The sequence below is a fragment of the Triticum urartu genome, unplaced genomic scaffold, assembly GCF_003073215.2.
Source record: "Triticum urartu cultivar G1812 unplaced genomic scaffold, Tu2.1 TuUngrouped_contig_1356, whole genome shotgun sequence".
In the NCBI taxonomy this organism is placed as follows: Eukaryota; Viridiplantae; Streptophyta; class Magnoliopsida; order Poales; family Poaceae; genus Triticum; species Triticum urartu.
In genome coordinates, this window is record NW_024111788.1 from 1 (window position 1) to 12,543 (window position 12,543).

The 12,543-nt window shown below is 44.5% G+C and overlaps 2 protein-coding genes across 10 annotated transcripts; one reads left to right on the forward strand and one right to left on the reverse strand.

Annotated features, from left to right (window-relative positions):
• The first annotated feature begins 323 nt into the window (after positions 1–323).
• LOC125526676 (tyrosine--tRNA ligase 1, cytoplasmic-like) lies at positions 324–7,092 on the forward strand. Of its 7 annotated transcripts, none has more exons than XR_007291845.1 (13): positions 324–605; positions 721–813; positions 909–1,068; positions 1,272–1,555; positions 1,674–1,767; positions 2,647–2,758; positions 2,894–2,991; positions 3,556–3,701; positions 3,963–4,068; positions 4,156–4,874; positions 5,246–5,537; positions 6,183–6,242; positions 6,697–6,768. XR_007291845.1 is itself a non-coding variant. In XM_048691318.1 (12 exons), the coding sequence occupies exons 1-11, from the start codon at positions 550–552 to the stop codon at positions 6,745–6,747; spliced, it is 1,260 nt and encodes a 419-aa protein (XP_048547275.1). In that variant the 5' UTR covers positions 324–549; the 3' UTR covers positions 6,748–6,767; positions 6,920–7,083. The 7 variants fall into 7 exon arrangements, 2 of the variants coding, with proteins under 2 accessions (XP_048547275.1, XP_048547276.1); XR_007291846.1 differs by having other exon boundaries at positions 5,369–5,537; XR_007291848.1 differs by having other exon boundaries at positions 4,156–4,340; positions 4,497–5,537.
• Positions 7,093–9,628: 2,536 nt separating this feature from the next.
• On the reverse strand, positions 9,629–12,225 carry LOC125526675. Of its 3 annotated transcripts, XM_048691316.1 has the most exons (3): positions 11,978–12,225; positions 10,959–11,128; positions 9,629–10,676 (listed from the first exon to the last, which is right to left on the reverse strand). In XM_048691316.1, the coding sequence occupies exons 2-3, from the start codon at positions 11,069–11,071 to the stop codon at positions 9,941–9,943; spliced, it is 849 nt and encodes a 282-aa protein (XP_048547273.1). In that variant the 5' UTR covers positions 11,072–11,128; positions 11,978–12,225; the 3' UTR covers positions 9,629–9,940. The 3 variants fall into 3 exon arrangements, with proteins under 3 accessions (XP_048547273.1, XP_048547272.1, XP_048547271.1); XM_048691315.1 differs by having other exon boundaries at positions 9,629–11,125; XM_048691314.1 differs by having other exon boundaries at positions 9,629–11,128.
• Positions 12,226–12,543: the final 318 nt, after the last annotated feature.

Sequence of the window (12,543 nt, forward strand, 5' to 3'; positions counted from 1 at the left end):
GAGCGAGTTTGGGGGTTGGGGAAGGAAGCGGGAGGCGGGAGGCGGGAGGGTTGAAAGCCTGCCCGCAACGGTCTCGCGTCTTTTTGACGCTGCTAACGAGCGAACGGTCGCTCGAGTGTGTTTTTGCGTGACGGCCAGCTTTTTTGGTCTGGGCATCGATCGATCGATCCAAGCGAGCGCGCGGCGCACGGGCCAGGCCCAGCTATCAAAGATCTGAAAAGCCCTAGCCCGGCCCAAAATATGTTTTCTCGGGTCAGCTCGTTGGGCCGGGCTGTCCATGCCCAGCGATTGCTATGCGACGGGTCGGCCCCGACCCTGCCGCTAGCCCCCAATTGCCCCTTGGTTCTCTTCTCCCTTAGCGCCGCCGCAGCCGCTAGCTCTGCTACCGCCGCCCTCCGTCGCGGCCGTTCCTCGTCTTCCCCTCGCCGGAGCACCTGCGCAGCTGCCATCTGCGCGCCATCGCGGGTGCCAGGGAGACCTAGCCTCCACACCCTCTGCCGGCTCATCCGGCGATCGCCTGCGGCTCCTCAACTCCCGGCTCCTCCGCCGATGCCTCCCAACTCGCGGCCCCGTCTCCGCCTCGGTTTTGCCACCCGAATGGCGAGGTACTTCAATCCGCTTCATGCCCCCTTAGAATCTCAAGCCCTCCTTACAAACCCAAAACAGCAAAACTGTACTAATAATCTGTTTATTTATCGTCGTCTTCTGATGTCGCTCTAGGCAACAACGTATGCTGGAGACGAACTCTACGGAGCAAACCTCCGAGACTCCCACCATGGATAGCTGGGCTGATGTGGCTGCCAGCATCGACAGGTTGGACTTGACATGGATAATGGATTGCAATGTCTCTTTCATAAAGCTGTGGCCTGTGGGAATGTCACATGTGAATTTATCATGTACTTTTGTAGGGACTCAATGGAGTCGAGTTGCTATGAGAGGATCGCGGCCCTGAGGAGCATCGGGGATCAGTGCGTCTATGCGGATGAATTCCGGCTCCTGCTCCAGAAGAAGAATGCTCCCATTTGCTACGTTTGGTTTGAGCCAACCCCCTGGATGGACATAACCCAGGTATAGCTACAAAATAAAAATAAAAAATCTGCATTTACATTATCGTATGCCTGTTATCGACAAACAAGGATGGTCCCGGTTTGAGCTATACTGAACTTTGTCGTCTCACTGCAGACACCACGCACCTCTCTTCTCTTGTCTGCCCATGTTCATTCTCACTGCAGTCCAGCTTGATTTAGCCTGTTATCTGCTCTATCTTTCAGGGGCTTCTGAAAACAATTTATGTCAACAAGATGGTCAAAGCTGGTTACATAGTTAAAATATTGATAGCAGATTGGTTTGCCCAACGGAACCATAGGATTTGCAGCAATAAATATGTAATAAGGAAAATTGGCTGCTACAATATTGAGATGTGGAAAGCAGCTGGCATGGATCTTGACAGAGTAGAGCTTGTATGGTTCTCAGATGTGTTGGAAAGGCATGCATCTGATTACTGGCCACTTGCCCTGGATGTGTCCAGAAAATGCACTCTAAAAAGAATGGCAAGGTATCCACTTTTTATGCTAATTTTTGGTCCTTTTTCACTTTCAAACCCTTGAACATTGTGTTGCCAGATAGTTTCTCGTTCTTGTAACAAGCAAGCCAATTTATTGTTTAATGAGCAGCTGTTGCACGGAAACAGCCCCATATGACGCGCGACTGCCTGCTGCTGTGATATTTTACCCATGCATGCAAGTTGCTGCTATATTATGTCCGAAGGTTGGTTTCCTTAGTAATAAATTCACCATGTCCTGTCAAACAAAGATTACTTTACTTCGTTAGCTTCCATTTTTGCTAGGCACCTTTCGTTTTTCAACCTTTGTTGCTTTGTTGGCTCTAAGTAGAGTCATGGCTTATACAAAAACTGAATTTTGCAGTCAACTGAGGAAAACAAAGGTCCCATCATAACTGAAGAAATACAAACATATACTAGTTCTAATATACTGTAGGGGACTACATATTATTATTATGTTACATGAATAGGACAGACATGAGACTGAGCACCCTTCATGGACACTTCTACTTGTGCGGCTACTTTAACAGTAGAGATTTTAAAAGCTAGACCAGTTCTTGTTTGTTCAGGTAGTGAACACAACACAAATACTCCCTCCGTTCCAAAATAACTGACGTGGTTTTAGTTCAGAGACCATGTATCTGTCTTCTTCTGAACTGAAATGAACCCGAACAGAGTTGGTAGCAAAAGGGGCAGGATTTCACCCCTTGACATAGTCACTGTAAGCTAGCACTTTGATATGAAGTAACCTGGATAGAGTTTGTAGCAAAAAGGTAGGCTTGAAATATTTGATGTAAGCTAGCACTTTGGTATGAAGTAGCCTTTCTGTAACACCGGGCACCGGCAATGTATCACAATTGTTTCTTTCGAGTAGATGCCTCTAAGCTCTAATTTAGATCTTGAGAAAATGTTTAGGTCACCATAGTTTTTTGTGATCATCTCAGTATCCCATTATAGAAAAATTATTTTAATGAATAAAGAAAATCATTTGCACCTGATACAAACAACTTGTGTTTATGAGCATCCTGCTTATGTGTATATAATCTTGATCCTGCATTAAATACACAAATCCTTCTGTTTTGTAGTTGCAGGCGGATATATGGCTCTTCAGCATGGATCAGCAAGAAATTGTCATGCTAACCAGAGAGTATTGTGAAGACATAAAAAGCGAAAGCAAACCAACTATTATGTTGCACAGTATCTTGATTCTGGCTTTTTTTCTTCTTTTGCAGTCCTGATTGTTTATGATGCATCTTTCTGTTTGTACTTTGTTGTTTGGAGCTTGGATGATGATATTTATTTCATGAGATAGATCCTTAACTTGAAGTACAGATACACTACCTAATTTAGTAGATAATCCTTATATTGTACTAAAGGACCCTTATAACATGAGGGAACCAAAATGGAACATCTTCATGCACGATAAGGAGGTATGTGTTATAGTCATTCAGCAATAGAGAAGTTAGCGTTTATTGGCACAACTTTTGCATTCCAAGCTAAATTTACTTAGACTGTTTCAATTCTAGAATTTTCAGGTCAGTATCATGAGGTTGTCAATTTTATGTTAACAGGAGCCTGAAAACTCTTTACAGTACAGGAGCCTCTTAACTTCTGTATTTTGGTCCTTCTAAACAGGTCCGGACCTGGTATTTGAAGGGCCCTAGGCCAAACTTCAAAGTAGGGCCCATGAACTCTAGGCTGAGCTTGCATTTTATAGTGCATGCTATACGAAATACACGAGATATGGGCCCCTAATTAGCTTGGGTCCTAGGCCGTCACACCCACTGCCCTGCTCCAGGGCTGGCCCTGCTTCTAAATATGGGTTGAGTAGTTCAGTTTTGCATGGGCTTTTTTGGATAATCTTGCCATGTAAAAGGACGTAGATAGAGATGTTGCTTCTTGTACATTTTCTAGTTGTCAATCATTGCTTTCCTGTCCAGAGTTTTTTTTGGGTACAATAAGGTTGTTTGAAATTGCACTTCTGTATGTTGCAGTGCGCTTTGAATGGAAAAATAAGCAGGGCTGTCTGTCCTCCAAAAGTAGCAGTATGCAACCCATGTTTGGAGTACATCAAATATGTTATCTTCCCTTGGTTTGGGAAGTTTGAGGTAGCGCAGAAGGAACAGAGTGGTGTTAACAAGTAAAGTTCTTTGACACTTCTACCAAAAGTTGCTCGTATCTGTTTCTTGTGAAGCATCAAAGGTCAATGGCGTAATTCACCAGTAGAATGTTTGAAGTCACAATGATCAAATCTATGCAATCAGAATCTACAGTATATAGGACATGAACTAAATAAATTCTGGCTCGCCAAGGAATTATGTGCCAAGTGCTAACAATGCTGTAGATATCAACAAATCGACATTATATCCAAGAATTTTTGACATTTTTTTACTATGTACAGGTCATTTGAATGCATGGAAGATCTTATTGTTGATTATGAAAGTGGCCATCTTGATCCTCTCAACGTTAAGTTGGCTTTTGAAAAAGGAATATGCAAAATATTAGAGGTAATTATTGCTTCCTTATGAGGTAGTATCCTTGTGCCAGGTTCTCTCCTGGTGCCACCACTCTCCGTCGCTGCTGCATTGGTCCAGGGAGGAGCAATCTCCACTCCTGGTGGCGGCATCGATCTTTATCTAGATGTAGTGGTAGCTCGTTCCTTATTGTCTCATGTGGCCATGTGTTCCTTTGGCGAGCTTCTCTCGTATCCCTATGGTAGCAGCAGCTTGTCTTCGTCTTCCTCGACAGCAAGGTCGTCTTCGCGGGCCAAACTGTCCGGGTGTGTATCCTTTGTCCTCTCCCCATTTCTGGCATTGATTTTGTTCGGACTTGAGCTCATTATCGCTGTCAATCTCCATCCTCGTCTGATCTGGTCGACTTGGAGGCATGGTTTGGCCATCTGCATCACCGTTCTGGCCGGATCTGTTGATGCCAGGTTGTGGCTTTCTAACTCGTCTGGACCGCGCTGCCCGGTATCCTCTAGGTAACAGGCGGCTCATCTTCTTCTACTGCCACTTGTCGCTGGGCTACATTAGCACGCCCTTGGGTGGTAGAAGCTACCCTGCAGGCTTGGCCCATTGCAGCGGTAGCCCTTCCCGTCGTCGGCAGCTTCCCCAGATCAGAGCTTGTTGCTGCTCTTTATCCAGCGTCATCGCCAGCCCGTGCATATCAATATATCATCACCAGCTCCGGAACCGTCCTGCTGATGCTGGTGTGTCGCAGTCGCTGCCACACACAAGAAGAAGAGCTGACTGCAAGTTGCAACGCTATCACTTGTACTGGGTGTCGGGCCTTGCTGCGATGTTGATGCTGGGTGAGGTTCTTCTGCACTGGGTCATTTTTGCCATGGTTCTACTGTCATGTTTGCTCAATGGTTTGTAGGGATGGTTATATGTGTGCTGGTGTGCTGCTTCACTTCTGCCTGCTCTTCTCTGTTCTGCTGCATGTTCGTCCATAATCACTGTTGCTGCATCTTTATGTCCATTGCCATCGTGTCCATCATCCATCTGACTCCATCCAAGTCATCTCATTTTGAATCTGTCTGCATGGCGGGGAATTCATCCATTTCACCGTAAATCATTTAGTCGCTTTTTTGGGGGTTTCCCATGGTCTTTTCAATTGAATCGAGCTCGGTGCCCCTATCATTGTTGTTGATGTGACTTTGCCTCTCGGTCCTTTCTGTAGCCTTTTCTGTGACCTGACATTGTCCGTCGCCTTCTTACTGGTCACTTGTTGCTACTTTCGACATATCGCTTCCTTATCACCATCTGCACGACTTGGCCGGATTGTCCCTTTCATCTTGGTCAGGAGGACCTTCGTTGGCTAAATTAAGCAGATATTTATTCTTGTTGGTTTCCAACATCTCCAACCAAGTTGTCTGATGAACAATCTGTGAAAGCTTTGGATTACCATTTTGGAGGAGTTGGCACATTGGAATATTAAGGGTATAAGTGGGTGGCACCTCTAATGTGTAAGGGTAAGCACTTGAAAGTATGAGGGTAGTACCTAAATTCAGTTGCTTAATTAACAAAAAACATCCATTTTAAAGGATTGAGGTTGAAACGGTGTTTTGTGGCATGTCCTTTTTGAACCAGTAGATGAACTTCTCGCCAAAAAAAATTCAGTAGATGAACTGCTGAGGGGGATTTGATGGGTGCTTTCAGATATTTAAGATTTATTTTTTGTTCAGATTTTTTATAGTTTCCTGTGGTGATATCCAGGCATATTTAATATATATACGCAAGTTTAAGTACATGCCTACTGTTTTTTCTGCAGTACCAAAATTATTCGAGCACAGGATAGCTAGAAACTTAGTAGAAATGGAGTCACTCAAAAGTTTCTCTACCAAATTTATGTAACATAGAAACCAAGTCATGTGCCAGAACCATGACATGATTTTGATCTTATGAGTTTCAACTATAGCCTACCCCAACTTGTTTGGGACTGAAAGGCTTTGTTGTCGTTGTTGTTGTATTATTTGTATGCATGTGTAGACTTTTAAAAAATATTTATTTGGACACCTAAATGTTTTCCTAAATAAAATTAGCTATTTTGTTTTTATTTCCAGCAACACTCTGTCCTGTTCTGATAATTCATGCCTACGGTTTTTCCTTAATTCCAGCATGTTGGTACCTGCCTGAACAGCAACGCCGAAGCCCAAGCTCTAATTATTGACCTTATGGTACGGTTATTACCCTAAACTTTTAATAAGTTACAATGATTATCTATATTTTTTTCTTGAAATAATTATGTATCCACTTCTTTTGGTAGAACACCTAGCGGATTACTACTTGACTAGTGATGTTTCAAGCTGACACTTGACAGCATCATTGTGAATTTGCGGTCTTTAACACAACATAATTGTATTTGTAAGTTGTAACACCACGTCATTTGTAACATAGGAGAGATTTAAGATGCTAAGAGAGTAAGAGTTTGCAATTTCTTTGGTAAGCCCTTCTCAGTTGTACATGAGCACCTATCATGCATAGCCATCACTGATGGAGTAACATGACAGTTAGGTGGTGGTTGGGGGGGTCTGCCATTCACAAACTAGATCAAATTTGAGCATTTTAGTGAAATAAATTTAAGCAAAAGCTACAGACGCTTACAGCTTACCTTCTGCAACTCATTTTCAGGGTCATATCAGGCGAATAGAGTCCGTAGATATCCATGAGTTTCACTGGTAGAACAGAAATTATCTGATCCTGTAAGTTTGCTTGGGAAGAACGCCCATATATTTATTATTGTGGTGCTAGAATGTTGTTTTCCTTCAAAAAAAAAGAACATTGTTTCCAAGGTATTACCATCTTTACCGCGACATGTATTTATAGACTTCTGGGACATTCTTTTTCCTTTCAGGGATATACTGATGCCAGTGGGTTGAGGAGATACTAGATCGCCTCAGGAGTATCACATATATTTGTGCAAGTGCAAGGGGATGCAAATTCTTTGCGATTTCCATGGTGCGTCCTGGGAAATGCAACGTGTAGAAGTAAATAGTATTTTTGAATTTATTATGGAAGACTTTGTAGCTTGGTTCTGGCCTTGTGTGATTCCAGTATCACAGAAATAAATGCAAAAAAGTTCACAAAAGACAGTTACAGTTAAGATAGCTGGTTCTCGCCTCATCTCTACAGGCACTCCGAAGTTTTCATAGTTTTTGGAGAAAAAGTCGGGCTCGCCCCTGATTTCACCTAGGGCGCGCGGCTGGATCCGGCCGGGTCCATCTCGGATCCATTGGGGCTGCTCCGTTCCTGCACCACTGTTGTAGCGGGCTCCCCCATTTGCTTTGGTGTGAACGACATGGGTGGCACTCTCTGTGGAGCTTGGTGGTGGTCGGGGGCTTCCCGGTGTGGTGCGGGGCAATGTTGTTGGTCACCTCTTCTCCTGTCTGTCGGCCTGCTATGGTTGCGTAGGTCGGTGGTTCCTTGGCGTGCAAATGGCAGCCATGGATGCGGCTTGCTCCCCACATGGGGTGCAACCATGGGTTGTTGGGGAGGTCCCCCTTGTCCTACTATCAGCTTCGGTGGGCGCTTGTTCGTTAGGTTGGCGAGCTTCATGGCTTCGTTGTGGCGGCCATGGATGCGACTTCCTGTCACCCGGGAGGGCTGTGGCTTGGGGGTGTATGCCTTTCCCTTTCTGGTAGGCTTCATCCTTGTTGTTCTTGTAGTTCGTGTTCGAGTGTTCCTTGGTATGTCTTTGCTAGACGGTAGGGATGAAAATGGAGTGGAAACTTTCTGCTTTTCCGGAGGAAAAATGAAAACGGAGAGGAAATGTGAAAACGGAAACAAAAATTTGCAAATTGGAAATGAAAATGTAAACTTCTATGCGGAAACTGAAACAAAAATGGAACAGTGATTTCCGGTGCAACAGACGTGGAAACGGAACTTTCTGTTTCCATGAATATGGAATTTCTGTTTTACTATAGGCTTATGACTAGTTTGTAGCCTAAACACCAAACAACACATGATGACACACTAAGCAGAATGGATCGTTTGAAGCCTAACTTCTACTACCACAGGCGTACTCAACTAGATCATGTACGCAATTGTTCAATACTACTACAATACTACGCTAAGTCGCAGGCATAATCATATTATTTTGTAGCCATGATAACAATTCTTTAAATTTTTGTGGTTGCAGAGGTCACCTCTTCTCCTGTCTGTCGGCCTGCTGTGGTTGCAGAGGTCGGTGGTTCCTTGGCGTGCAAATGGCAGCCATGGATGCGGCTTGCTCCCCACATGGGGTGCAACCGTGGGTGGTTGGGGAGGTCCCCCTTGTCCTACTATCAGCTTCGGTGGGCGCTTGTTCGTTGGGTTGGCGAGCTTCATGGCTTCGTTGCGGCGGCCATGGATGCGACTTCCTGTCACCCGGGAGCAGTGGCGAATCTAGCAGGACATTGAAGGGTAGGCTTAAAACACAAATTCCCTAAATCTAATTAGCAAATGCATTGTAATTGTTGCATGTAAATCACCCAAATATACTTGTCAAATGATATGTTTAGCTTAAATAGGATTTTGGAGGATAGGCTTAAGCCTATTGAAGCCTCCCTAGTGGAATCGCCACTGCCCGGGAGGGCCGTGGCTTGGGGGTGTATGCCTTTCCCATTCTGGCAGGCTTCATCCTTGTTGTTCTTGTGGTTCGTGTTTGAGTGCTCCTTGCTATGTCTTTGCTAGGCGGTGCCTTGCAACCTAGTCGATGGCACATAGGTGTCATGGAACCATCTCGGCCTCGCATGACCTTCGTCTTCTCCTTGCGACAGGTGGTGTCGCGGTGTTGTGCAGTCTCGGATGCATAACATGTGTTGTGGTGTCGTCTCGGCCTCACATGTATATTTACTCTGGGTAACAACAGGATCTCGCTTTAGTAGTATTAATCGGCACATATGTTTACTTAGTTCCAGCCATGTACTAAGTATGATATCATAAAGAATATAACCTTATATATGCGAAAGTACCCATCTGAGCTAGAGCTCAAATGAGCTCGGATGACCAATAAAATTGAAAAAAAGAATCAAAAATCTGATTTTTTTTTTGGTAAACTTTGACAAATGTTCTACTTCCTCTGTTCGTAAATATAAGTCTTTTTAGATCTTACATTATGGACTACGTACGGAGCAAAATGATTGAATCCACACTCTAAAATAAGTCTATATACATCCTATGTAGTTTGTAATGGAATCTTTAAAAATACTTATATTTAGGAACGGAGGGAGTAAGTGTTTGCTAATTTTCATCATGAGAAAACATTCTTGTGAGGCATGGCAAAAAAAAGGAACAAAATCAGTGCTCCAAAATGCTTTTGAAGGTAGCATTTTTAGAGCATTGATTTTATTTTATTTTTGCAAGCCTTCCACGAATGTGATCGCATGATGAAAATTTGCAAGCACTTACAACACTTATCAAAGTTTACCAAAAAAATCAGAATTTTTTGATTTTTTTTCGATTTTACTATTCATCCGAGCTCATTTGAGCAGATACTCCACGTCCCTATATATGTTACCTTTCAATGCAATCTAAAGAATGAAGCCCTTTGTATGTAACCACATGTGAAATACAAAAATATAAATGTTATAACCAACACTAATACCCAGAAACTGGAATTAACGGTTACAGGAGTCGGCTCAGGTTTGGGACAGACAAACAAATGACATGCATCAGATCATAGTCAAATACATCACTGCCATAAAAATCTGAAACTGAGTACAAGATACCATACTCCAACCACACATCCAAGTGATGCCAAAATAACAACGACAAATTTCCTTTCAACGATCACATGATTTTCCTATGGACATATTTCATGCATTCCGACACATTCTTATAGAAGAAGCTGCTCCAGCTAGCAAATATAGCCATGCATAAAAAGAATGCACATCCATCAAAGACACAGAGAGAACATGCTGGGGACAACCCACATAGGCTGCACCATGCTGCCTTGGCTCATTGAAACAAAATTATCTGGATCGGAGGCGGGCTTGCCCAGCTCAAATGCAGCCCAATGTTCAGAATCATGGGAATAGCAGTATACTCGGTTGCTCTTTCCTCCCCACCTCTCCGGGTTCATGAAAGATAATGGTTGGCTTCTTTTGTCGGTGCTGATGAAGATCACCCAATTCCCCAACTCCTCCACCTGCACCCACTTTGGATGCCCAGTTGACTGGTCGAGGCGGAAGGCTTCAAAGGTATCCCCTCTCGCCGGAAATGATCCCCGACAACCGACCATGAGAAGCATATCCCCACACGCCACCAGGCATACATTGGCAAGATGCCGTATGGTGGACATGATTTCCTCCCAACTTACTATCATTTTTTGTATGCAGATCTGAGGTGCCAAATGCACGGCAAAGAGCATGCCACCAGAGTCCATCCCAAAGATCTGGCCTCTGAAGGTCACGATCTGCTTGACCGTTCCATCGCAGGGACAAGGCCTCAACCAAGAATGACTAGCAGCATGCCAGAAGAAACTGTGGGATCCGTTAGTGACAAGGAGATGTGAGTTGGGTGACCATAGGGGACCCGTGAGGGCACCGTAGTAAACCTCGGTGTATTCGTCACCCGGTAGCTGTGGCGGTGTAACAGTAACACCTGTAAACGCATCAACAATGAGACATGACCTGTTGCAAGAGAAGATGAGATGGCCATAAGAAGCACCCACGAAGCAGAAACTACCCAGCGGACTCTGGGGGTCATTACTTAGACGAGAAAGATTAATTAGGGGAATCTGAGAGCAAAGACGCGAGTGTTGGCTGGCTAGATCAAGGACACGACATGGATATTTGTCACCAAATTTTGGCGGCATACGGGGAGAGCGCACCGGGACATCAGGTTGGAGGAGGAGAGGCGGGAAGAGCGTTGAGAAGGTAGATTTCGATGGATACGAGGAGAGGGCATCACACCATGAGCGGCAGGTGGCAGCGAAGGCAAGAAGGTCCGAGAAGGAGCCCAGCAGAGCAACAATCGAATGAAGCAGAACATCTGGCAGGTCTGCCCAACCTTGATGTCCAGACATGGCGAGGACACAACACACAACAGCCCTCTCTTGGTTTTGCAGGTTGCAGCTTCTCTGCTACAAATTATGAATTCAGAGAAAAATATTAGTAGAAGAATATGAAGTGGATGCTAAGGATTAAAGTAGACTGTGTGCTAACTAAGAAACATGACAGCGCACACATATGGTTCCTGCGACTCTGGTTATAGGCATATAAATGATGCATTAGCGCAAACACAAATTTATTTACAGAATGAACTGGAGAATGGCATTTTGGAGCTTGGCCTCCATGGAGGCCGAATTTTTTGAAAAAAAAAAAGTCAATACTCATACTTTTGGTTTCAGAAAAATCTGAAAAAATTATACAAGTACACAAGGATGTGATGTGTATGTGTGTAAAATTTCAGAATGAAATACCTTGATATGCTATCTGTGCAAAAAGAACAAATTCATTCACTTTTGGGATGAATAGTATCATGTGTTGAAAAGCCACAGATTTGTCTTTTTTGCACAGCCCTCATTTCAACGTATTTCATCCTAAAAATTTGCGCACATGTGTGTTATGCCTTCATGTATGTCTGTATTTTTTCTCAGAACTTTTTAAAATGTAAAAATACGAATTTTGTTGAATTTTGAATTTTTCAAAACCGGCTCCAAAGGCAATTTTCGAATAAACTGGCAGCCCCAGAGTTGTAATCTGAAAAGTGTGTGCTTTTATCTCGTTCCGACTGAATAGTGATGCACTGATGTCTGAGTGTTACTACCAACCATTACCATGGAGACTGGAGCTCACGCGATTCGAACAGCGGCGAGACAAGGGCAATGATTCGGTCATGAGGAATCAAATTACTCCATGGGTTGAGTAAGCTACTGCTGGCCGAAGAGTAGTGGGCATGAAGGAAGGAAGTGAGCGGGAAGACGACGAACCTGAGCCTAGTAGAGGACTATGGATGCGCTTGCTCTGCTTATTCCCCCCTCCAGTTGGGAGACTCCACTCACCGACCCGCTCGCCCGTTGACCGCGCCGGCAGGAGCCTGGGATGGATGGGTTCAGGCCGGTGGGAGCCTCTGCCGAGCCGCCTCCAGCATAGCCGTGGCTGCCTCCCAGATCCCACCGGGGACGCCGTCGCCGCTCCCTGTCCTTTCGGCGGCGCCTGTCAGCTCTGCAGCCTATAGATCGGGACACGGTTTTTTTTAGGGGATATAGATCGGGACACGTATAAGGGCCAGATCGATTTTTTTTTTGAGACAAGGGCCAGATCGATGGATCCCCAGCATTGCCCTCACGGTTCCGGCTGCCCTCACCTGGCCATATGGGGGGCACGGCCCAGCCCAGTTCAGCCCAGCCATATATAAAGGCCTGGCACGCCACGACCCATGCAGGCCCTTCTTCAATTCGGTAAAATTTAGAAACATTGTCAAATGACTAGTTTGATGGCGAAAAAAATATCATGTACTCAAATATTATTTTTCATATATTTTAAAAATATTTAT